General features: G+C 44.4%; 1 protein-coding gene and 1 long non-coding RNA gene across 11 annotated transcripts in view; one reads left to right on the forward strand and one right to left on the reverse strand.

Annotated features, from left to right (window-relative positions):
- The window catches only part of sema3c (sema domain, immunoglobulin domain (Ig), short basic domain, secreted, (semaphorin) 3C), a 46,765-nt gene that overhangs the window by 7,241 nt on the left and 14,025 nt on the right, over nt 1–25,499 (reverse strand). For all 10 annotated transcript variants that reach the window (XM_037121230.1, XM_037121229.1, XM_037121226.1 and 7 more), the window contains 11 exons: nt 15,134–15,294; nt 14,402–14,464; nt 10,502–10,621; nt 7,974–8,064; nt 6,491–6,610; nt 6,246–6,388; nt 5,786–5,900; nt 5,122–5,191; nt 3,651–3,795; nt 2,799–3,021; nt 558–646 (listed from right to left, as the gene is read on the reverse strand). In XM_037121230.1, the coding sequence (XP_036977125.1) occupies nt 558–646; nt 2,799–3,021; nt 3,651–3,795; nt 5,122–5,191; nt 5,786–5,900; nt 6,246–6,388; nt 6,491–6,610; nt 7,974–8,064; nt 10,502–10,621; nt 14,402–14,464; nt 15,134–15,294 (1,340 nt within the window). The remainder of the gene's footprint in view (nt 1–557; nt 647–2,798; nt 3,022–3,650; nt 3,796–5,121; nt 5,192–5,785; nt 5,901–6,245; nt 6,389–6,490; nt 6,611–7,973; nt 8,065–10,501; nt 10,622–14,401; nt 14,465–15,133; nt 15,295–25,499) is intronic.
- The window catches only part of LOC119032262, a 57,646-nt gene continuing 43,728 nt past the window's right edge, over nt 11,582–25,499 (forward strand). The window contains exon 1 of the long non-coding RNA XR_005078824.1: nt 11,582–11,752. This is a non-coding gene — a long non-coding RNA (uncharacterized LOC119032262). The remainder of the gene's footprint in view (nt 11,753–25,499) is intronic.

A 25,499-nucleotide genomic window follows, 5' to 3' on the forward strand; every position in this document is an offset into this window, starting at 1 on the left:
CTGCTCCAAGGAACTTTAATATTGTTGATTCTGGTGCCCCCTGTGGACAAAAGCAGTATAAACAACCCCATCTTCGGTTATTGAAATCAGATTACTAGGCCAGTTGAAAGCTCCTTGCGGCCCATTTCGCCCTCTCAGCTTCTCGCCAGATGTCTTTCTCTCTCAGCTTTCTCGTATAAATATTTTCTGTCTTTCGAGAACACGTCTCTTCTTTGTAGTCTAAGTTCAAAGCGGCCTCAGCCTTTAAGTCTGATCACAGGTCGATCACACAGTTTAGCGATCTGAGCTAAGATAAAACAACATGTGCAAAAAAAAGGGTTCCCTCTGTGCCGTCTGTGAGCGTGTTCCCCATCACTCCACGCTGCACTACACTGCAGAGTGTCCATCTCCTGAATGCCACCCATCTTTTGTCTGTCTTTTTGTCAGTGGCCTTTGTGGTGTGGCCAAACTCGCCCTCCTTCCTCCTCCTCGCCTTTGATTTTGAGATGATGAAAGTAAGAGCGGAATAAAAAGAAAAGAAAACAAAACAAAAAAACAAAACAAAACAGGCAGCTGACCTTAAACACTTCCAGCTCCTCCAGGATCAGATCTTCATGCAGGGACTGATTGCTTGGCAGCACAATCACCTTCTGCACTGTACCTTTGTCTGGGGGAGGGCAGAAAACACACACTGTCAACACACATCCTCTAACAAACCGAGTGAAACAGATATGACTATGCTCAGACGCGTGTGAAAAACTGGAATATGAACGCTCGAAAAAAACAAACAAACCGCGAGTCTGCTTTCCTTTACACGTGTTTGCTTTTGAATTAGCCACGATAGTCTTGTTTCCACAGCAAAATCAACTGTGACAGTGGCGGGGATGAAAGCTCTTGAGCCCCACGTAACTGAGGGCCCACGAGGAGGGCCGAGAAGCAACACTATCACCGTCAACACGGCTGTTCTGTCCTGGGAGTCTGAGCTGCAGAGCGAGGGGGAGAAGGGAACGGCGGTGAAAAAGCTCCTGGAAGCTCCTGATAAGAAAGTCTCCCTCATCCCTTCAGACAAAGCAGCGTTTTCTCAGGCTCAGATGTGGTTAGACAGCACATGGCTTCCCTTCAAGAAGCAGGGCAGGAGAGGGTAGCTGATAAACACAAGCAGCTGTGAGAGAGAGGGAGTCCCACGGCGGCTCCGCTGAACGCTAACACGACCACAGGTGGACGAGAAGGCGGCATAATTACGTGCGCCCGCACACTTATTATTCTGTTGTGCCACTGTGTTATGCGCACAGGAAGCCCTTTAGATACTAATCTAAAAAAAAAAACTGTGATAAAATTAGGATTTTTATTCGAATGAGACCAGGCGCTCATGTTCTTTCAGCTGATTCAATCAAATTAAACCATAAAAGGTCAAAGTCCTCTCCTAAGAGACATTGCCTTGTCCCTCCGTCCTTGATCCATTAGTGGCATAATCACTGTGATATCGAGCTATACGTTGTGCAACGCCATCTGAGTTTTTTTGATACTGGCCACAACAAACACACCTTATCATCCCCTCTGTTATCTGTGTATCTGATAACCAGCTGTGCCAATGGGAATCTACAGAACAATCATTTACTTTTATGACAGTGTTATGTCCTGACATGTCAATGTAGATAGCCTCGAGCTGAAACTGCCTGGTCACAGGATTAAGTCACTGTAGGTGATTCTCATTAGATGTAGATGAGTCAATATTAGCTTGTAACGAAAGCATATAAATCATCTATAACACTGCAAAATGTACAGTTTAGTATCATCATCATCCGATTATTTTCCTGTTCAGATACAATATGTAAGACTTTTAGTTCAAAACATTCAAATATGACCTAAAATTATCAACAGAATGTGGAACAAATAAAAGTTTTGACATTATATCCGAGACGTCTGTGTTTTCTATTGAGGAGACATCTTCTAAAGTTAGCATGCTAATCGGCTAACCCCAGGCCTGAGAACCCCTCTCTCTCTCCTATTGGTCCAAAGCTCCTGTACTAGTGGTGTAAACACTGTTTCTGGAGTATAAATTCAAGGTGAGCACCTTTAAGTAACGAAGAAAAACTAAAATTTTACATCTGAATGACAAATTTGACTGCTTTTCCCTGTATTTCTTGTAACCAATTCATATGAATGTACATTTCCTTATCTGTGAATATGTGTTCTGTGGTCATTCGTGGAAAGAGAAACCAATAAACCCACCAGCATTTTCAATGCAGTCTCATCTGTTTTTGAGCAGATAAAATAAGACAGATCACTGAAAAGGTGGAGATTCAAGGTTTGGACTGTGTCTCCCGCATGGTGGTAATATTTTTAACAACAAATAACAAAATAGTAAGTGCGTCAAATGACTCTAATTTTGCTTTTAATCCTCAGAAAACATTCTCCCTCTCGGCTGACAGAAAAATTGACGTGGCAGATTTTACAGCCTCTGTCCTTTCAAACTTCACAAAAGAAGTTTCAGAAGGCATTCTTCTCTCCAGGGCGTCTGACACGTGTCAAAATATTCTTTCTCCTCCCCATTTCTTTGTCTGTCTCTTAGTCACTGAGGAGGACGAGGCGCAACAATACAGCAGACTGCACACTGTACAGGCCCAGAAATACATTCAGAAGAAACACAGGGGAAATTTGAGCCTGGGCGGAAACTGGAGTCTCCCAGGAAACTGGGGAGGGCCTGCAGTTTGTGGATATAAGTGAAATTAGAATTTAAAAGTGTCCTGTAAAAGCATTAATGTATGACCTTAACATGCAACACAAAATACATAAAAAACACAAGTCTACTTTCATACCTGTGCCCAGGAAGAGCACTTGGTAGTTGCCGTCGGCAGCCATGACCTGGTCCACGGCCACCGACGTGTATTTGTAGTCCGCGTTGGTCCGGACCACAAGAGGTCTCCTCCCCACTGGGTAGATGGGGTTGAACATGACTGGATGGTTCCGTACAAAGGTCACCACGTCGTCTGGGAACTCCTTTGTTGTCTGGATGTCAGGTGTGAAAGCTCCGCCAGGACACTGGTGAGTGAAACCACAGGTTTTATGCTTCAGACGAATGTTAAAATGCTAGTAATTGATCTGATTGCATGGAGGTCAAATATGGTGTCCCACAAGGGTCCATATTGGGGCCTTTGTTTATTCGTTTGCTTTTATTAGTTTCATGCATCCATTTGTGATTTTTTTTTAAGGATGTTTCTATACTTGTAAAGTTTGCAGACGGCTGAAAATGTGATCAATATGACCTTTAACTCAGACTCTAAACACTTCAGAATTCAAATATTTTCCAGTTACCTCAGTTAATAAAAAATGTATAAAGGAAAAGTACTTGGACAATATTCATGTTCAGCTGCTGATTGTGTGTGACTGCTCTTTAGCGACGTTGTCTTTCTTGTTATATATATATATATATATATATATATATATATAATATGTGAAAAAGTTGTTTAATCATTGATGTTATTCAATCCATTTTTTAAAACGAAGGCTGGTTAAACAAGCATGCTCCTCTCCTCACTGCTTTTCTGGCCTGAGATGTGTAAGTAGGTACGGTGACCATGAATATTTTACATGAAATTTTGTTTTGTGAATCATGCACTAAAATAACCAATGAATGAATGAATGAATGGATAGCCTTGAAGTGAACTCACAGTTCCGGGCCTTGGATACGGGATGCGCCCCTGGAAAGCCACCCACTGAAAGTTGGGTCCGTCTCTGTGAGCGAAGGGCCCGTTGAAGACGGTGAGGATGTCGGCCATGTTGTACACACACACAGCTGAGCCTTTGAACACGGAGCTGAGGGAACGAGATGAATACTTTAATGAAACAACGGTGGGAACCTGCTACACCTCGACACCCACCCAGCTGGAATATTCTGCAGTTGTTTATCGAGGTCTCTGTTTCTGCGGATGTGCGAGCCACTCCACAGTGAGGACACTTTCCTCCCTCATAGATCTGATGTGGTTTGGCTCGGTCGTTTCAAACCGCACTGCTTAGCACATAAAAGAGGCTTTGTTGAATACGGCCAACAGAAGCATATTGTGTGAAGTGGAGAAGCAATAACACAGAGTTGAGAGACCTCAAGGACCTCACTGTTTGGTTTGGGTGTGTTCTTTGAGCCAGGATACACCGGCTGAACCCTTATATGATCCTGAGGTAACGTGGACGGAGCGCCTGTGGTGGTGTCACCCCGGGTTAACCAGATGAACTCAATTTGAGATGAGAACATGTAGATCAAGTGACCTAACCTCCAAGTTTGCCATGTGACACTGACTGTGACCTTTAATGAGAGTTTTAATAAGTTCTATTTAGAGATTCAGACGGAATGCGGTGCACTTTTTTCTCCTTGGTTTCTTTCATCAAAGATTACGACGTTAAAATTATGTTAGTCATTTTAATTGTAAAGGAATTCTGATGTGATCATATTTAGTTCTGGGATTTATTGGATCATCTTAAATACTTATTATCATGAAGGTGAAATGTGAGTTTAATGTAGTGCCTACAATTGGGAGAAAACATGGTTATAACAAAATAAACAAAAGGACAACACGCAATTTCTGTGACCACTTGGCAGGACAGGTCTTATGAGCAAATTACACACAAAGCACTTAACAGACACACTAAATCAGATGTTTAGTTTAACTTTCTTATCTTATGCACTGAACCATTCACCATTCACGCTCTGCGAGACAACAGAAAGGGAACATTTGATTATATTCCTTCCTTTTTTCTCAGAAACCTGATGATCAGGTTTCACCTATCTGAAAAATACAATAATAATATTCTCTCTGCACTCAGAAATACTGCTGTGTAATGTTTCTCTGTGCCGGTGGAACACATCCAACAATACATATCATGTAAGACATAATCTAATAAGTAATGTGCTGTCGCCTGCCATCAGAGGAAACGGACATCAAAATGAAGGCCGTATGGTGAAGCCACCGGGACTGTAACTGAGAGTTCATCCTCTGACTAAGCTGATCTGCTGCATGACGCATGATGTCTCTATGTCAAACGCCCTCTGACAAGCACATCCCCTCCTGCTGATATCCAGCCTGTGATTAACATAACCACGGAGGCCTGCAGGAATGTTACAGTTGGCTTCATCGCCGGCGGCCTTACCTTGTGGATGTGAAGACTCCGAACACCAACAGGCCCTTGGGCTGATCGGTTTCCAGCAAAAACATACTTTCTGAAAGGGAAAACACATATGTGCACACGTAGACAAATGCACATGTGTAATACCTTCGACAAATTCCCTGTATCCCCTAACACCTCATCCTGCAGGTGAGGTTGCCAAAAGGGGATAAATTAATAACTGCACATGTAGATAGATGGACTGGTCTGATGGACTGAATGGAATAGCAGGTCTAAACTACTGCGAGCTGATGTCTGTAGTTCTTGAATAATATGCTAATAAATTAACACAGGAAAACCAAAAACAACAGAACAATTGTTATTAAAATTGATAAAAGACTAGAGCCTTAATCCAGACCAAATAAAGGAGGTTTGATGGACTGTTTGTGGAGAAAGCAATCGCTGGAAAATCTTGAAACAAAAATAACGAGCGTCCGGGAATTATGGTGGTCTCTGCCATTATATTTTCTAAAATACAAAGTTTGTTTAAAACTTGTGTCAAGGGGAGAAACCAGCGTATGGAGCGATGAATGTGGGAGTGACCAACATTCACAGTAATGTAGGAAATGAAAATAAAATGGCTATTGGAAGTCAGCATGTAAACGAAATGTGTGATGTAGAAAAGCTATTTTTCCCTCACTTTACTTACCAAGTTCGTCAAAGTGCGTCTCGGTACCGTCTTCCTCCAGAACTGAACACACCATCCTGGCCTTGAGGAAGGTGGTCCATTTGTTCACCAGACTTCGCTGCCCTCCGATGTCATTCTACAGACAGAAGCAGCACATGGGAGCTCAAAACTACAAAACATACGTTTCATGGTTTGGTTAGTTATTTCCTGTTTGTTTCCTGTTGCTGTCACTTTCTATTTCCTGCTCACTTGTCTTCCCAGTGTTCTGTGTGTGCCCTGTTTCCCTGATTTATTCCTGCAGTCTTAAGTTTTTCTCATTTTCTCATTGGACTTTCCTTTGCCTGTCATTTGTTACTTCCTCTTTGGATTCTGCTCATTAAAGTCAGCTATTTTTTTTCCAACCTAGCTGCCTCTGTGTGTCGGCATTTGGGTCCTATTTCCAACTGTGACAGTCTATTCAGGCAAAGACAAAGGCACTCACTGGACACACTCTGGCCACCATGGTGTGGATATTTTTAGTGTTTCCACTGTTATCCGTCAGCCTCTCACGGAAGAAGAAATACAGTTTGGCATCGTTAGGGTCTGTCCCGTCTGGTATCAGGTGGGCGTCAATGAAGATTGGCTCTAAATGACAGAAAGGAATACATGGAAGCTTCAAAAATTCACAGCAGTAAATAAGTGTCTCATTTAATCTTTTTTTTTTTTTGAGAATATTCGTGCTCTCACCACTCAGCCACTTAGAGTTGTGCTGGTCTGTCCGCACTGCGTTTCTCTTGGTCAGGCTCCTGAAGATGGCAGCATCAGTCCCCATGAAGTCAATGTACATGCCGGAGAACAGCTCCTGGTCTTAAAGCAGATGACAGTACACCAATGTGTTATCCATAAAGTTGAGATTGTTTTATAAGTGGGTGTACAGTCTGTGTGTGTCCTGCTACTAATAGTGAATGTATGCTCTCCGTGGCTTTTTATCATTCCTTTACTCTCACTTCATCATCCATTAGTTCCAGACCATCTGTTTCGGAGGATGGGGGGGGAGCAAGTTAACGGAGGATTAGGGGAATGTGGCCGGTATCCAAACTGGCTTGCTAAGGAGCGAGTGACGACAGCATTCAGACGACCACAAAGAGTCCAAAACATGAGGATGGGGAATATGCAGCACAGATTTGTATCAAGCCCAAACACTGCTGCTGATTGTCCTGTAAGGCCCGCTCTCTGTTGCCACAGCTCTGTGACCTTGACGCTATTTGGCAGAGCACCTTCCTTCCTACTCCCTTCACGGTTATTCCACCCTCCCCTCTCTGGTTCCCTCCTTGGCATCTCTTGAAGGCGCTCACTAGCTGGCAAAGCCGCTGCTGACATGGCCATGCTCAGGTGTCAGAACGCAGCGCTGGGGGTGCAATGCGCCGCCTTTAGTGGTGTCAACAGCAATCCTACACCCCCTGGTCAATAAGACATCAAAGAAGAGAACTGGGGAGAGGGTGCGGCCTGAGCTGAATGAGATACTGCATTGGTCTTGAATTGAACCCTCTTTTAGTGCAAATAAACTGTTACTGAAGTATGACTTTCTCATTAGTACATGACCGTTCTTATATTTCATATCAATTGTCACAGCCTCCATGTTGGTGTATCTCATGGCAGGGGCTGACTGGCATTTGAAGGATAGCATTGCTGGGATACGCACTGTCGAGTTCTGTGGCGCACTACTGACTGGGACATGTGATATCACTGAATGACATGCTAGGTTGGTTTTGACTATGTTAGCAATTTAATACGTCGAATGAGCTCTATCTACGGAGTGTGTTCGAGCTGGCATTTGCTGTATCTCTTTCATGGGTACAGTTGTGCTGTGATGTGGTTGAGTCATGAATGGAGGGATGAACATAGGGAGCGAGGACAGTAGGGAGTGACTGACATACAAAATAATGTAGGTGACAATCAAAGAGAGTAAGGAAGTGAGGAAAGAAAGTAGGGAGTGATTTATGTAGGGCCTGACAATTATACAGCATGACATAGGGAATGAAGTATTAAGGTAACATAGAGTGATATTGGGGCTGATGAATGTAAAGACTGAGAAATGTACAGAGTAACGTAGGCGGTGATGAATGTAGGGAGTGACCAAACTATGGAGTACTGTAGGAAGTAACAAACAAAGGGAGTCAGGAGAGTTGGAGAGGCATAAATCATGGATGTAAACTTGAGAGGCACCTACTGAGCATGACGGAGACTGTATTCACTTGTGGGTTGAAGGAGCACCTCCCTTTTCCAGATTCGGTCCTCGAGTCAATGTGAAAAACTTGTTCCTGTCACAAAGAAAAGAGGAAATCAGGGGATTTGGAGACAGGTTTATGTGATAGGTTATTCCGTCGAGTGGCCTCAAACACAATAAAACTGCACGTATGAGAGCGTAACAAATGTCCCAAAAGGTAGCTCGGCTCACGTTTCCCCTCCTTTGTGGTTTTAAGGAGGCACTGAAACGGTTCTGGCCAGGTCCACCTTAACTGGCCCATGCGGGGCAATAAAAAGAACATTCCATTTGGGAGGAAAAGAGGAATTTCCCTGCAAATGTGCTGGATAGCCATCTCTCCATCTCAGGTGGAGAGACTGCCAAGATTCAACCCCCACCCCCCCCAGGGTGGCGGTCTGGACAGTCCAAGCGCCGTTTACAGCAACCTGGGTAAATGATAGAGATTCCTGTCCAATTGTATTAAGCTCTGACCCGATGGTGGCGATGCAGCCTACTCAAATGGCTCGAGAGTGATGTCAGCCGAGGAGTATTCTTCCAGGAAAATGCGTCTGGTTGCCAAGAGGTTCCGGAGGTGGACCGGGTCCATCTGGTAGCTTCTATCATTTACATCAACACTGCAAAAAGTGTCTATTTTAACAATTTTGCAATGGATCATTACAGCCCCAATCAATGCAAACATGTTTTTTTTGTTTATTCCTAGTTCATTTAGAAAGTTCAGACATATATTTAAGTGCAAACAGGCTGTTTTCACATACACGGGCTGCGCTCACCTTAAATCTAAAGTTAACGATGTGTACGCTATGACATCACACCTCGTTTGGACGCCAGTGGCAGTTGATATGTGCAATTAATGCAAGTGTGATGTGGAAACTTGAAACACCCGACATCCACACACACACACACTCACATATAATTCTAGAGAATAAGGAGATGTCTTTCATCAGGCAGTTAAAACTTTGGCAACAAAAGATATTTGCGTATTATTCAAATCAGAGCATTTTTATCATCTTAAAAGATGTCTGGTGGGTTATTTTTTTTTGAATAACATTTTATGGTTTCAACAGCTGCTCGTATTGATAAAAGATTCAGGGGAAAATGAGTTATTGCACCCTATAAAAATAAAAGACTATATAAAAGACTAATTAACTCAGCGGGAGGGAACTTTTTATTGCCATGCATCTGAGAAGCACTTTCGAAAAAAAAGATGCATACAAATAGCCTCTCTGATGCAGCCGTCCTATCGAGCTTTCAAAACAACATAATAGTCCGGGGCGCGTTCAAAGTGCAAAGGTCCACGCTGCAGCTCGACGTCAACCTCCCGCTGAAGCAGCTTGTTACACTTAACAGATCCTTTTCCTTGAGACGCTGACATGTTTGAGCTCAGAAGTTGCAAACAGAGCAGTCTGCCTTTCAAACAATTACCCCCCAAATGACAAAAAGGCACTGCAGTGTGGAAAGCGTCTGGTTGGGAGTTTTCTTACTGTGCTTATTAACGTTTTGGCAGCGGTCGGCCGTCTGTGGCTGAATGCTGTTCACTCAGTGAGCACTTTTCTCCTGGAGGGCTTCCCTGCGCTCACTTACAGAGCTGTGCGGCCGGATGTGAGAGCCCAGAAAACAGCCCTCCATCCCTGACACTAGACCTCCACTCCCCCCCCCCTCATGTCCTCAGCGTCTCCTCTCATGGGTATAAAAACTTTGCCTGTGCATAGTTATGAGGAGTCTCGCTGTCGGATGCTGCAAATAAATATAATTCTAGCAAGAGATTATGGCATTTTCAGGTGTGCTGGTTGTCATCACTTCATACCTCTCCAAGTACTTGATGACTCTGTGTAACAGTAATGTCATTCTCCTTCCATTAGAGAGCGGTGTAGAGAAATTATATTTCATATTATTGCAACTATCCATCAAAAACGCCTTGTATTCAGTTTTGAATCTGTATATAATTCGGTAAAATCTGATTTACCAAACAAATACATTCTCATTCACATTCCTTGGGGCATTTTTGTTATCATTTAATCTCTCTTTCATGAAAATAGATGTTTGTTTACTTGCTCTGGGTGGCAGTATTCCCACTACTTTGATTCTGCTGCACTCAGGGGGTGACAATAACAGTCGGCATTGAGAGGGTTTTGGAGGAAGAGAGTTTTAAATTACTGTCCCGTGTGAGCAATGAGAACATTAATCACATTAACGCAATTAAGTTAATTATGTAATTAGCTTTACTTCTGAATTAACCACAAGGGAGCCACTGCACATTTAGATTATTTTTAGCTTCATCGCCAAACCCCACTCAATTATTTTAGTCTCGCATACAATTTAGGATTGGACTTGTGAGATGTTTTATTTATTCAGTTTTGAGCTCATGTTGATCAGCTGTGGGGTAAAATTCAGCAGCCTGCAGTTTATTCTCAATCTACCAAACACACTGCAGCTACAGTAATGGCTGTGACCGGGCCGACGTCCCTATTCTGAATCTGTCATCGTGTTCCCACCTCGGGTCTGCGGCCCCTGTTGATGTACACACAGACGGGACTGTATGCTCCGCTGCCACACATGAACAGATGAGTTCTGTTATACGGCTGCACCACCCGGATGAAGTTCCCACAGCCGTGCTGGAAAATACAGATAAACAAAGTGAGACACGTGAAAAGTTCAGTAGGTGATAAGAGACAATAAATAAGAAATTACACTCTGAATGAACCTGCATGTGCATTGCATCAAGTGCTCTCACACGTGATTTTAAAGCAATACTGAGTAACACATTTGTTTCTGCTGGAGAAGAAGAATAGTGTTCAAAGGCAATGAAATGCATCATTGATAAACTCAATACACTCAGGAGTTCTGCAGCCACAGCCTTACTTGGTCTGGCATGACCAATATCTCATGATGGTTATTGTTAGCTAATGTTAGATAGCTTTAGATAAATATTATTGTAAAATGGATATAAATGAGTCAGTTACAATGCTAAAATTACGACGCTTCTTCCTATTACATTACAGCCAGCATAGCTCAGAATCGTGGCTAAATGCTAAATAGTAGTTTAGCATTCAGCATTATTGCATCATTTCAACAAACAACAAACCATCTGTTTAATTCATACCCCGAAACAGTTAGGGGGCAGCAAATCATCAGCATAACTGCTAACTGCTGCTAAATTGTAGCTGCCATTAGCTAGTTTTAATTCACTTACATGTGTTTTAAATTCTTGTATATTGTGCCTTTAATGTCCTTTCACCTAATAACCGCCGTCATATTTTCTTAATACTCAGCTATGACACAATGCACTAAAAAAGACATAACAGGGGGTAAGGTCCGTTTCCTGGTGCACCGCCAAGTGAACAGAACTTGTTTATCTGTCCTGAAGTATCCGATTCCATATGAGGGAGTAATTCAAACTTATCTCACTCGCTATGACGGTTATACAATCACATGCTGCGTGAAAAAAACAATCCCAGTGCTCCCTCGTGTGGTATTAAGGCCGGTGGAAAAAGAGTGTCAGTGGTATATGTGATATGTCTAGGTAAGGCAAGATTACTGATCTCCCTCCATCTCTGCTTTCACTTCCCAGACCTGAGCGGCAGCACCAGGAGTGCTGGACTGCAGCTAATCAAGCCTGAGCTCGCAGAAACCGAGTGGAGAGAGGAAGACGGAGAGGAAAGAAGTGGGGAGGAGAGGAAGACGTATCCAGGGAGCCGTCAGGAACTTGGCCATGACTGAAGGAATGGCAGCTGCTGCTACTCACGGTCGGTGTACGGCTCTACTGAGAGCTTTTAACGAAAAACAGTCACACACCCAACTCTGTAATTCATTTTCACCTCCTTTATCTCCCTCTGTCTCTTTTGTTTTTCACCTCCATCTTATATCACATTCAACTCATGTCACCCTCCAACTCTCACACAACCACCAGGTCTGAGGCCTGGACCCGTATTTGATATCAAGTCCCACAGAGTCACATATATGTTGCTTCCTTATGTGACGATTGTAGGGAGTGACGAATGGACAGAATAATGTAAGACTGATGCAAGTGGGGACAGACAAACTTCAGGGGGTAACAAATGTAAGGAAATATGAAGTAACTCGGGGGGGTAGGGGGGGGAAGTTATGTAAGAAGTGATGAACAAATGTAGTCACAAAAATATTGAGTAACGTAGGGAGTGATAAACATACATAGAGACAAATATAGGAAATCATGTGGGGGGACAAGTTGTTATGTAGGGAGAGACAAAAGCGTGATGACAAAATATCGTCATCAAATGTACGGTGAAATATAGGGAAGATTGTAGGGAGTGACAAATGTGGGGAGTGACCACACACACACACACACACACACACACACACACACACACACACACACACACACACACACACACACACACACACACACACACACAGCCTTTGTGACCATGCCGGATAAACAGCATCCAGCCACATGGCCTCAAGTTTAAGTGGTGATCACGTTGAGTTTGAAGTGGGGGCTTTCAACCCAGCCGCAAACAGAGTTAATCAAGCTGGTTGGTCCATATTTCTCCTTCGATGCCACCCTCAAGCACGAGTAATGTGCGGTCGCTCGCTGGAGTCGCGCCTCACCACAGTTTCTATCGGAGAAGAGGAACTTAATATATACATATGGGGAGGGTCACCATAACATAGGGGATGAGGGCCCCGATTCATACGGAGAAAACCATGAGAAAGTCGAGGGGCATTATGGTCGAGGGAAAATGAAATATACTGCGGTGAAACAGCAAAACCAGGAGTTGGAAAAAGTGACCGAGAGAAGTGGAAAAAATAGTAGGACAGAAACTGAAATTTGTGGAAGAGAAACTGGCAGCGCTGCGAGTTAAGAAGGGATGACAGGAGGAAGAAGTGGCTCCACACAGGGATGGCTCGCCCAAATATTTGTGGGAGCGTGTCGGTGACTCAGAGGCAGCACAAATCACTCGGTGTCTGGAAACAGCTCCGTCTTTAATCCTGCAACAGCGTGTTGTACAAAACCCTCTCTCTATCTGCCCGGCTGCTGTCAGGGGACGTAGAGATGGTGGGAAATGTAGGACACAACAGGCGTCGCTGGCCTTCCTGTGATGCTTTTTATGGTAACTTGTACTGTACTCTTAAAAAAAAAAAAAGAAGTTTCAATCCATGTAAAAAAGTTGCGAGGGAAGAGTTTCTTGTTTAAAAAACTTCTCCCTGTATTCCCCTGCACTCTGCACTGCAGCGTCTATAGGCAGCTGTGCATTATTCCAGAACAACCCAATTAGGGGGGGAAACAAGAGGCGGAGGAGGAATCAATCTTCTGAGTCCTACTGTATGTCTTCATTAAACCTTGTTTGCAGCTAACAAGTGCTGCTCAGAATCAGGCCGGGTTATGAAATCTCTGCGTCAAATGAGCTGTGGCCCATTTGCAGGCTTTGATTCCGGTTTGTTGTTTCTACGGCGCTCCTTGGCCCCTTCGATTCCTCCCACACCTCGCTCTCGTTCCCGAGTGCCAGGAGGACTCCAGGCGAAGCCGGTGACCCTGGAGACATCTGCTGCCTGCTGCACATGTGGTTGGACCTGACACAAACTCACAGATGGGAGAGGGAAATCCCAGGAGGCGGTATCGCACAGTTCCGCTGGAGACCCACTTGGAGCAACGGATCTGGGAACAGCTGATAAAACCTTTGGTCTAGATCTCGACCATCGTGGCGAAAAAAAGCACTGGGGCTTGACGGATATATAATTTTCCTATGTAATTAAATAGGTTGGCTTCTGTAAGCAACCTCAGTCTTAACATATAATGTATTAATATATCAGGGTTGTCCATCCATCCCATTCTTTATAATGTGATATCTCAAGAACGCCTTGAGGGAATTTCTCCAAATTTTGTACGAAGGTCCACTACGGCTAGAGGATGACTGGAGTAGAGTTTGGTGGCTAAAGGTCCGAGGTCAAGCTCACTTTGACCTAACACAGCATAATTACGCTAAAATTTGACAAAACAAATTGTCATTCGATGTCCAAAAAGTCAGAGGTTAGATGCGTGTTCAGCTACTGCGATGTGGTAATTCTATTCTATTCTATTCTACATATGTGGACTTTGGGATGCTTGAAGCCAGCGCTGCTCTCGTTTTAAACCCTCTACATGATTGACAGGGAATCAACATCTTTATGTAAATCATTCGCTGCTCAGAGAAGGTGTTGTTAGAGATAACTGGGCTTTTTTCCCTGTCTTAGTTGACATTATGTTGGCTGAGATTTCTCACCAAACATGCTTTTTAGTGCGCTAAAACAGTGTCGTGATGTCTGAAACATTAGTATGAAACCAATGTTGATTGATTCCAGTACTGGCTGAAGTGTGAACAGCACCCAACCTTAATCTCTATTGGTTTAACTTGAAAAGATGAAGGTTTTCTCACCGTGGGGTCCTTTCCAGCCATTTGACATTCGTCTATCTTGCTTGTAGACGCAGGCCAAAACACCTGAGGGGTAAAAAAAAACTGCAGCATTTAATGAAGTGACAGGTGGAGAGCTAAGGAAGCCAGTAACAGACTGATAGACATAGGATGCAAATGTCCATGTTTAAGTTTGATCATAGCCGTTTACGCGGAGGGGAAATCACAGGGAAAATTAGCGTAAAATAAACAGAACGAATGTAAAAAGTTTGTGTCAGTGATTACAGCAAACTGAGGAAAAAAAAAATGTGTGTGTTTTCAAGTGCGGGAGATGGTGCTTAAAAGGTCTGGCTCGATGAATATATCAAGCAATTTACTCTGAAAAAATGGCTGCGGTGCGGCGCTCCCTGGGGGAACCTAAATGCTTCCCCATCTGTTTATGCACTTCATGCCTGTCAATTACACCGAAGATAACTCCTTCACTGCATGCCAGATCAGTTATCAGAGGGCTCCCGCATTTTTATGCCTCTTCTGAATAACCCTAAAACCGTTCCGATCGTGGCAAATGTATGGTAATTTGCATATCATCGCACACATTAGAATAATACCACTGCAGCAGTTTCGCAATGCGCCTCACACACCGTTAAATTTAATATTTTGCTTTCCTCTGTTGTTGTAGCGAGAAGAAAACAGATGCCAGCGTCGCCTGAGAACACGATGTTAATCAAAGGCAGGAATAATAAGCAATCTGCTGACCTTAAGCGTGCCATGGGTGATGTTGTTGATGTCCATGGAGAGGACGTGGTCCTTGCAGCCCACATACATCCTGTCCTGGTCCTCGTCCATCTGCAGGATCCTGTAGTCCATGGCCTTGTCTGATATGCTGTAGTGTTCAAAGGACTGGGAGGCCTGCAGGTCTGAGAGACATACGGAGAAAGAAAAACAGGCTCAGGAAAGAATTCAAATAAGCTTGTTTCCACACTGAGATGAGAGAAGTTTTTTTTTCTACTTTTATTAAATTAAACTCAAGAGAGACAACAGAGACGTACAAGTCCGAATCATAGCTCTCTGATCAAAACAAGAGATATCCAAATAGGGTCTCTTCATCAGCCAGTTTTGAAGAGAAATCTCAAGGAGACATTTTAGGATGCTGCTCTTCAAATGTGTTTCTTACATAATAGCGGTTCCACACTGAGGGTAACGTAGGCATGGGGACTGGTGTGGATGTTCAGGAGTGATACAGTTGCATCCTGGATGAAAAAAACCAAAAAGTCTTCCCTCTTCCTCTTCTGCTCATTAAAAGCGCTCATTGTTCACGCACACGGCGGTAAACACTGGCAGACAGTTATTTTCAGCCTATTTCGCTCCAGAGATAGAGGAACTCTCAACCATACCATCAAAGGCCTCCACTGTCGAAAGCCAAACTCATGCATATTTATCACTTTTTCAATCTGCGCTGAGAGCAGGGGGCCGATGTAGATCCACACCCTCCGTTTCCTCCCCTCCGCTGACCCTCTCCGAGCTCGTTTTGTATTCCCTCCTCTAATCAACAAACAGGTTGGCTGTGCTTTCGCTTCGAGCCTGGGGGCTAAAGTCACATTTTCATTACTGTGTGACATGCAGCGTTCTTTTTTTTTCTTTTTTTTTTTTTGAGGGCCGGGTCCCTTTCATCTGGAGGGGAAAGCTTTTCTATGGCACCACTCACTCTGATCACAGGCCGCTGTTTGGCACGTTTCGCCGCGCAAAGGCTGGAGTGTTTAACTTTAAATAAAGGCAAGTTAACCACTTCAGGCGCAGGCGAGTTTCCCACGACTCTTCGCTCTGAGCATCCACCGTGTGTAGGTAAATAACTCTTAACGTCTCGAAGTGTATTTTTGAACATTACATCCGAGAGCCACATCTGACTTCTAATGAAGAACCACACACGCAGCGTCCGTCTCTGTTTTCACCTGACTTCCCAGAAACCAAACACATCCTGTCGAGCAGTATGTGTATTTAACAAGGTGAAAGTTATAAAAAGAGCGATCGCATCAGCCTCCTGCTTCAGAGCTCGAGGAGATAGCGATCACAGAAAGCATCACAGAGAGCCAATGTTTTCCTACCGCTGTAAAGGCTCAGGATGCTCCGCTGAGCCACCGAGGGTGGAAGACTCGCTAACAGCTAATTAAAAACACGCAGGACTCGAAATTCGGCCCAGAAAAATCAATTACACATATCTTTCTAGAATTCAATTCTTGGAGGTGATTCAGGAAAAGCTTGTAGACCCAAACTACTGTACCTCCGTGTTTCTTAACTTCAACATCCTTCCAGCTTCTGGAGGTTGAACGTGGCAGCTGTCATTAAAAAATACAGCTGCTGACAAACGACAGTCTGGAGTAGGAGTTTTAGTTTTTACAATCGTACATTACAGGCAGAAAGAATTTCGGCGGTTGGGTGGGTAGAAAACCAAAGTACCACAGCTTTTTAAGTTAAATAAAGTTTGGGTGTGAAAAGGGCATGAGGTGGAAGAAGAGGCTGTGAAACACACACAAAAAATGCAAACTAGCCTGCTCCAAATTTCAGAGCTATATTTAGCTGAGCTGTGGGCACAAAAGCTGTGTTTTGATTAAAAAGTTCATTTTTACAATATGACTGACATTGTGAGTTATTGTGATTGGGCTGTGGTCTACTGTTTGCCAAGTTAGCTAGTTGTGGCTAGCTAGCTAACTTTAGTTTGGCTGACAGTAGCTCAGTTGGAAAAATTATAGCTCGTATTTTGTTGTGAGTTTAATTTTAAGTCTATCAATATACTATTCAAGAACAAGGTGTTTTAAGGTGTTGAGATATCTTCTGAGAGTTAGCATGCTAAGCAGCATGGTGATATGCTAGCCCCTGAACAGGTGGCCAATTCTTACATATTGCACCTTTAAATATTGCATCTGTGGTCACGAGGTGTCTTTCAATCACAACAAAAGACACAAATAGTATGAGATCATGGGAGTTGTTGCCTACCTACATGACTGGTGGAAGAACTGTTCAAATACAAGTTTATTTATTCTTTATTCACATTACGTTTTGTCCTATTTGCCAACTTCCCTCTTCACTCTTACAGCAACAGGTGACCAAATTAAGTGCACCCTTACCTTGTTTTTCAAGTAAATAACTCAACAAGAAATGCAGCAAAGGTCATTTTTAGAATTTTTAGGCACAAATGTTACATATAAATATGTAAGTGATTTAAATATTCTCATTCTTAGGTGACGGAGTGTTGACAAGGAATGAAACTTCCTGTATTTTCAATGGGCAAAAGTTTCTTTTTCCAAACAAGTTAGCTTAATTTATGCAGCTGAAAACACTGCGGTTCATCCCCCTCTGTCATTTGACATTTGAAGATTATGTTACACCCTTGTCTTTTTAAGCTCTCGTCTGACAGCGTCCCTCCAGAACATTCCACATGGGGAACAAATTGTTCAGAGGGGCGTTGTGCTGGGTGGAATAACTGTTTAATATTATGGTGAACTTTGTATTGTTTTCTCAGCGGGGGGAAACGGGAGACTTTCATTTTTCCTTCGTGAGGTTTGGAAGGCCGGTTAAGCCCCGGGTGCTGCGATGGGATGTGTCGAGGGGCGTGTCACGTGGATCCGGCTACAAGTCAAACCCGAAACCCTCTGGAGCGCCGCATACCGTCGGATCCAGTATCTTCTGGGCGCTCTGCTTTCAATCTCACACAAACACATGAGTCATTGGCTGCACTGCTGCAGCGCCGTGGAGCAACACGAAGAGTTCACAATGCCAGATGGTGCACCTGCTCTGCCCTGAACAATCGTCAAGGTTTTTACCAGAGTCATCCGGTATAATGCAGCGGGAGTGTTTACAGAATCAAAGCCAGCCTGTATCCTTCCTATGAGGTCTTCTTTTAAAGACTGACGCAGATACTGCTGTTGAGTCCAAATACATTCCCTCAGCCACGACCTCGCAGTTTACACGAAAATGTCAAAACGAAATGCGTCGAGCGTCAGTTCATGAAAACAGAAAAACAAAAGCTTCGTGCGCAACTGTTTTCATTTATTTATCTATTTTTTTTCGTCTGGTGATGAAAGACAATCTGTCCGGACCACATGTGGTTCGTTAGCCGTGTAGTTTTATAAGCATTCCTCATTGTTGAGATCACACAGCTTCCCCCGAGAGAAGAAAGCTTGCCAGAAGTGTTTGTGGACATCATTATTCTGGCATCGTGTTGCGCTGCTGGGACGGAGATTTAAGCTTTTTTTCTGTGGATGCCGGAGGATAAAACAAAGAGGTAACAGAAGTGTGAACCTGTCATGCTTCACGAAAAACAAAGGAGGTATGTCGTGCAGAAGTGAAGACGGCACACTTGAGAAGAAGATTAAGGAAAGGTGGTGTAATGTGAGTGATGACATGGATTACTCTGTGTTGTTTTGCTGCTCGGACAGAAAGAAACTAAAAAAAAGAGAAAGAGGAGTCGGGGTCTGAGCAGCGACAGTTGGTGGGTTTTCTATTATGGATGTGGGCAGGTGGGCCCGACACCTCCCCGCGGACCCCGCTGCGGTCCCCAGTGTCCCGCCTTTGACTTTGGGTTTTGACCCATGGTGCCCCATTGGTGCAACGGCGTGACAAGTGGCGATTCAATCCACCCTGATCCGTGCGCTGGCCAGGGGGGGTTGGCAGAAAAAGGGCAAGGTGGCGACCGGAGAGAGCTGAGACTTCCTCTTTCTTCTTCTTTGATGTGTTTTTTTGTTGTGTGTGTGTGTGAAGTGGTCGAGCGGAAGCAGCACAAAAGCCTTTTGTTGAGCGAGCGGTCATTCAATATTAAACAGCAGGTTGCTCTCTTTTGCCGCAGAAGAGATCGTATTAGCTGAAAAACATTCCCCACAAGTTGGAGGATGGTCGATGTGATGCAAAGGGAGTAAAAAACAAGACATAAAAGTTTTCCTGAAAGAATTTTTGGAATAATTGATGAATTATTAACAGGGGCACTGCTGCAATTTAAAGTTGGAGAACTTGTGACAAGACAAACAGGGTCAAAATAAAGACACCAAAGGCCATGTGTGGGTCACGCTCCAAGAATTCTGGATCCTACAGTTCCCACAATGCAAAATGGACATGGGTCGCTATATTTAGAAAACTATCTACATAATAGAGTCAGACTAAGTTAAAACAATCAGTAGTCGCAGCCCTAGATCAATGCCCCGACCTCCATGTCGACTGATACCATGACTGACATCCATCGCGGAGAATTAAATTAAAAACAGCTCTTTGGCTCCCGACAGCAGACTTTTTTTGTTCGTGCGGTCACTTCAGCTCCGAAGAGAAGAAATCTCAAGAAACTACAAGCTGTGATCACTGTGGCGGGTCATTCAGCCCCTCTGCAAACCGTAAGAGAATCGATTGTTCATGGCCGCAGGCTCCAGACAGGGGCAACAAGCCACCGAGTCTCACAGACTTTAAAAAAAAGAAAGAAAGAAGAAGAAGAACACCCTCTTTCATGTGATTGCGGTGAAGTAGAAAATAGAAAAAGAAATGTGGGCAACCGGAAGGGACCTGTCAGTGCCCCTTGTTTTTCTGCCAGCAATTAAAGTCGTAGAGGAGATTGCAGTGCTCACTTAACTGCCTTTTTTTTTTTCCTGCTGTGATTATACAGCCAGAAGAGGAAAGGCAACAACCACAAGGAAGCGTCACTCAGGTTTTTCTGAGAGACTTGGCCTCCAAAATTGTTTCCCCGGTCAAATAACGGCGTTTTACAGCAGTGCCTCCAGCAGTAAACAATACTTCCATGGTTCTGGTTTTGGGATGTTCAGACAAGGAGCGGTTTGTTGTCATGCAGCATCTCCAAAAAATCGGAGAGATTCACAGCGGCTGGAAAGTATGTGGCGATCTTCATGAGAGAGGCGACTGTATATTTGGACCGCATGCATTGGAGGTTTTGAGGAGCTGGTGCCAACCGACTGAGCCGGTGTCGCTTCAGCAGCCTTATCTGGGTTTGTGCTTGAAGCGGCGTCTGTACCGTGAGGGCGAGGATGCCAAAAATGTCGTCATCACGTCTCTGACATTTAGCGCAAAGGCTCTGCAAGTCATTGGTCTTGCAGCCCCTGAATTAACATATTATTTCTCGGGGCTTCTCATGGATTCAATCAATAGTGCAGGTGAAGAGTGATAGATTCGAAACCTGGGGCTCGACATGGGGTGCTGAGCTACTTCCCTGAGTTATCACTTTTTAAAGCCTTTATTTGATAGGAGAGCCTGGAGTGAGAGGGAACTCGGGGAAAGAGAGAGAAGACATGCAGCAACAGGTTGGAATCGAAACCTGGGCTGCTATGACAAGGACACAACTTCCAGCACATCACTAGTCAACAAGCCATAAGCCGATCAACGCGACCTTGCACTGAGGGACTGTCGGGTGGGGCATGTAGCCATGCTCCTCTGATAAACACCGTGAATATAACAAGTCAAATCTGGATACAGTGCCAGAGAAGGAGCCTTGTTCATTTCTTATGAAAGCTGCTCAGTGGCCAAAAGAAGATCGACTTCCCAGGTTTAAAATTTCCTGCATCTTCCACTCTGCTTCAGCTTCTGGCCAACTTGAAATTTGACTTTTGGCTTCCTCTCAGAATGTTTTTTTAATTACTGCATCCAACAACGTGTTGCGTATAAGTGAACGCTCGCGCCTGGTTGTCTTGCGCTCGTATAAAAACAATGCTGCAGGGTTTTCACGCCAGCATAAAAGGAAGAGATGAGAGAACATGAGCGGAAACAAAGTGTGGCATCACGGTTTTATTGTGAAGGGATTTGTGGTTGAGATTGAACAACACAGCTGTAGTTTATAAAGATCTCCCTGCTGTTTGCAAAAATGAGGGAGTCACCTCATTAAAATCCATCTGCGGAGACTTTTTTCGGCCTCCATGAAAAAAGGCGATAAAAACCAGCATGGGGCAACAATATGGGATTATTTTGTCAGAACATTAGCTTAGCGCTTGTGGAGCAGGGGTGAACAGCTCTGACCACATTGACTGAGTGTCTGGAAGTGTTGGGTTTTTTGATTAACACCAGTGTCTGAACACAAGCCAAAAGGTCCCGGCACCTAATTAACACTTCAGGGTGGGACAGTGGGCCAATTACAAACCAACCTCGGTGTCTCCCATGCAAATCTGCCCTCGTCAGTTGGCTTTGTACCCCAAAGGCCAGCATGAATAAATTAACTCCATGCTAATGGGGCTTGCTCTCCATTCAGTTTGAGTAGAACCTGTTCTGTGGTTGTCAGGGGCAGCCGGTGGGAGGACCCCAATCACCCATCACAATAAATATTGAAGCAGGGGCTTATACCGCCCCCGTGCAATTCATCTCCTCTCAGAAGATGGAGTGGGTTTCATCAAGGAGGCCTGACTTCAAACCCGGTGCCAAATACCATTGCTCTTTGTCCGGATGACGCTGAGAGCTCTTGGGGTTCAGTTCTGGATGGCTGCACTTACCTAACGCAGCGCTGGCGCACTCACACATACTGCGCCAGTAAAAGACTTTATCCTGGCAACTGACAGGCCCCTCTAGAGATAAAAAATGGCAGTTGCCCAAACTGGATGTCCAGCCACTCTCCTCGGGGACGGGCCTGATGGTATACAGTACCGACTGGTGGCTTATACACATGTCAGAGGGGGTGTTAAGGTGTCGTTCCAGCGCACGGAGACCACCCAAGAGGAGTTTGCGCCGGCAGACAGAGTCGTCCGATTGTCTGCCCGACAGACGCGCTCCGCATTCCCGGGCAGGCTTTGCTCGGCACTCAAAACAGCATTCACAGATTTACTGTAGCGCAACTACTTGTCATGGACGGAAGCCAACGTTGGCTCGGGGAAGGAGGATGTTATACTACAACTCATTCATTTTCGGATTGTTGTCTGTCAGCAATTGTCTACATCCAGACACGGGTAATGGGAATCATATGGCTGGACAGAATGCCTCAACTCTCGCGTGTTCCTCTTCTCTCACATTAGCCTTCCGAAACAGACGCCGCATCTAAATATGACATGTGAGCCAGGAGTGTATTTTCCCCCTTTGACTGCGTGTGTGTTTGTGCGGCGTGATGTTATCCAGCACCAATGTCAACTGCCGGTTTCACTGCACGCCTGACCCGCTAAGGCGTTGGCTAATATTCCCTGTAGGAGCCGTAACTCGAGATGACAACCTGTCTATCACGCAGCGATGGTTTGCGTTCCCACTGCTCCAATTAGCACCTGGCCTCCCCTTCACATGTCACCGGCTCCCTTAGTGCAGAAACCAGCCGGCTTCTGCAGCCTTTTAGCCGTGACCTCTCACCTGCCCACACCAGGAGCCTCTAGTTACATCTCACCTCCAGCAGACTGTAAATCTGTGTGATTTTACTGTCAGGGAGGCTTTCTCAGAGCGACGGGTGGGGGGGGCGGCTCGCAGGAGATATGGGTCAGATGATTCTCAAGAGTTGACATGTTTACTAGTCATGGGAGGACGGCCAGAGGAAAGGAGGGAAATGCGTTTGACCAGGTGGGACTCCTCTCTGCCATCTTCAATGCTGAAGCTGTGTCAGGTTGGAAAAGATAAACTTCCCTCGGTGACATGACGTCGCTGAGGTCGAGTGGTTGTTTCTGTGGTGTTGAGTGATGGTAAAGATCTGCTGTGAGGGCAACAATGACAAATGCACCTGTTGAAACTCTCGCCGTTCGGCTGTGTGACTCCAGGAAAAGTTTTCTTTTCTGTTAGGACTAAACACAGTTTTGTTTTACGACAATTGATTTGCTGCTTTTACCACCAAACAGTACTCAGCTGAAGTACTTCGCTGTAAACTTGTTTCGTTATCACATTAAACTGCTGTTCATGGTTTAATATTCTTCAGAACAGAAACGTTCAGTCCTGCTGCGTTACCTTGATAGCTTTGAGCGCTGTTAGCTCAGTTAGCCGAACACGCTGCAGGACTCCACTGCTGTTCTCCATGTTTCTCTAAACAGAAAGTCTCAGTCCTGCTTATTTGTTCCCTGTTAGCTGCCTAAGCTCTGTTAGCTCCATTAGCTGTTAGCCAAACACACCACAGGACTCCGCGCTAACTTTGACGTTCACAATATCGCATTGTTAGGGAATTTTAAGGCGTCATATTTTTCGTTGGTGAGTAACCAGCCAGTGATACAAAGTGCGGTAACAGCATGAAAGGATACGCTCTGTTGTAGGTAGAGCTCAATTCCCGAGAAATAGTAAGACAAAAATCCCTCTCCTTATGGGGAAGATCTCTGTTTGGCCCAAACATGTTTTCTATCATCCCTGGCATGACAGATATCATAAAATATCTCCAATAATGGAAAATGAATCAGTCTTGAGCCTTAATCCTGAGATAAACATATTTTTTTTATACCCCTGCAATGTTAATCACTGCGTATCCAATGGAAAAGCTCTAATATCAGAGTAGTTATTGAACAATTCAATAACTGGAGCTTATGAAATTCATCACACACCAAAGGGAGGGATCCAAACAAACTTGCATGAATAGTTTCATAAAAAATCTGTCATTGATTTATGATAATTCAGAGTATTTTCCGGTTGACCTTGGCTATCCTTGAAGAGACACTGTCTTTGTCCATACTGATGGCCATTGATTACCTTTCAACATGTTGCGTAGGAGGAATAATAAAACATTCAACAGGGCTAGCAAGGTCAGACGCTAGAACGGTTAAACACAGAGGCCGGCTGACAGAGGAGCTGTCAAACATCTCAAACACTGTTAGCCCCGAGGCGGTGCAAGCTGGAGCTCACAGTGCTCGCTATCACTCCGGCTGAATGTGTCCATGCTGCAACTCAGGCAATTAGATGGACATCTTAGGACACGAGTCTGGGGGAATGCAGCTACACACATAAAGAGATGAGTCTGTTCGTGCCATGTGCACCAGTATTCAGGGTCGGTCAACACACACACACATGCACTGATAACCCAAAGCTATTTGTAGCATGTCCCTCCATGCCGTTGCTGACAGCTTCGACAGGCTGACACTTTGTCCCACCACGAATTCCTCGTAACTACAGAGCATCACTGATTTTTACTTCATCACAGCAAAGTGGAGATGCAGACGTGCAGGTTTAAAGTAAAACAGAGAGAGGAAGCCGTCCTGAAAAACAAGAATGAACCTTGAGGCGCAGACATAGACATCCCGGCCTGCTTCTGGCTACTTTTCAGCGCTGATCTTTGACTTTTTGTTGACCCCAAAAGACTCCACATGCAGCAATCCAACAGAATCTGGTGTCTGCAGTAAAATCCTTAAAAGGTCTGATCATTTATTTTCGAGCAGTTACGATCTCAGACAAAAGAAGACCATGTGCATGAAATCATTCTTCCTTGGAGTCATATTGGATTTGAATCTGAGACGTTACCTCACAAGTGAGTGGAAAACTTCAGAGCTGAGATATGAATCCAAGTGATGAAGTGCCAAAAAGTGCAGTTCCTTCGACGGCCACTTGTTGTTGGCACCAAAAGCGTGTCAATCCCCATAAAACGGCACGTTAAAATGCTCGACTTTACAGCCTAGTTCAAAGAAGGGTTTTGGTCTTTAAGGCTTCAAACTATGCACAATTAAGGGTGGGGACACTTTGATTGACAGATAGCTGTTAGCTGTCTTGCTAGCTTTCAGCTGCACCATGCTGCAGCCATTTTTGGATCAGTTGGATGGATTTAGAAGGCGACAGTTGCAGCAGCCACACCAAGCTACAAAATGCCTCCCCAGAAACGGTAACGTCACATCCAGGTCTGTGGTAACTTTTTAGCTTTAACTTATCATTCTAAAGTGATAAATGATTGCAAAATGACACCAGCCAACAAGTATAGATTGGTTCCCACTAAATCTCTTGATGCTATTTGGTCCACTACCAGGCTATCCCGCCAAAATGGGAATTACATCACAAAGGAAGTGTGTCTGCCATTGTACAACCAAAACAGGAAGACTGAAAAAGAAAAAGAGGAAGACGGGATTCACTCAGTGGAGAGCTCTTTTTGTTCTTTTTTGCTTTACGGTAGCCAGGCCATTAGCGATAGCCATGTTGCTAACACTGGTGCCAACAGGAACACCACAGGGAAACACTAGGAAGGGAAAATTTTAAAAAGTTTGAGTATTTAAATTTC

The sequence above is a fragment of the Acanthopagrus latus genome, chromosome 14 (assembly GCF_904848185.1).
Source record: "Acanthopagrus latus isolate v.2019 chromosome 14, fAcaLat1.1, whole genome shotgun sequence".
In the NCBI taxonomy this organism is placed as follows: domain Eukaryota; kingdom Metazoa; phylum Chordata; class Actinopteri; order Spariformes; family Sparidae; genus Acanthopagrus; species Acanthopagrus latus.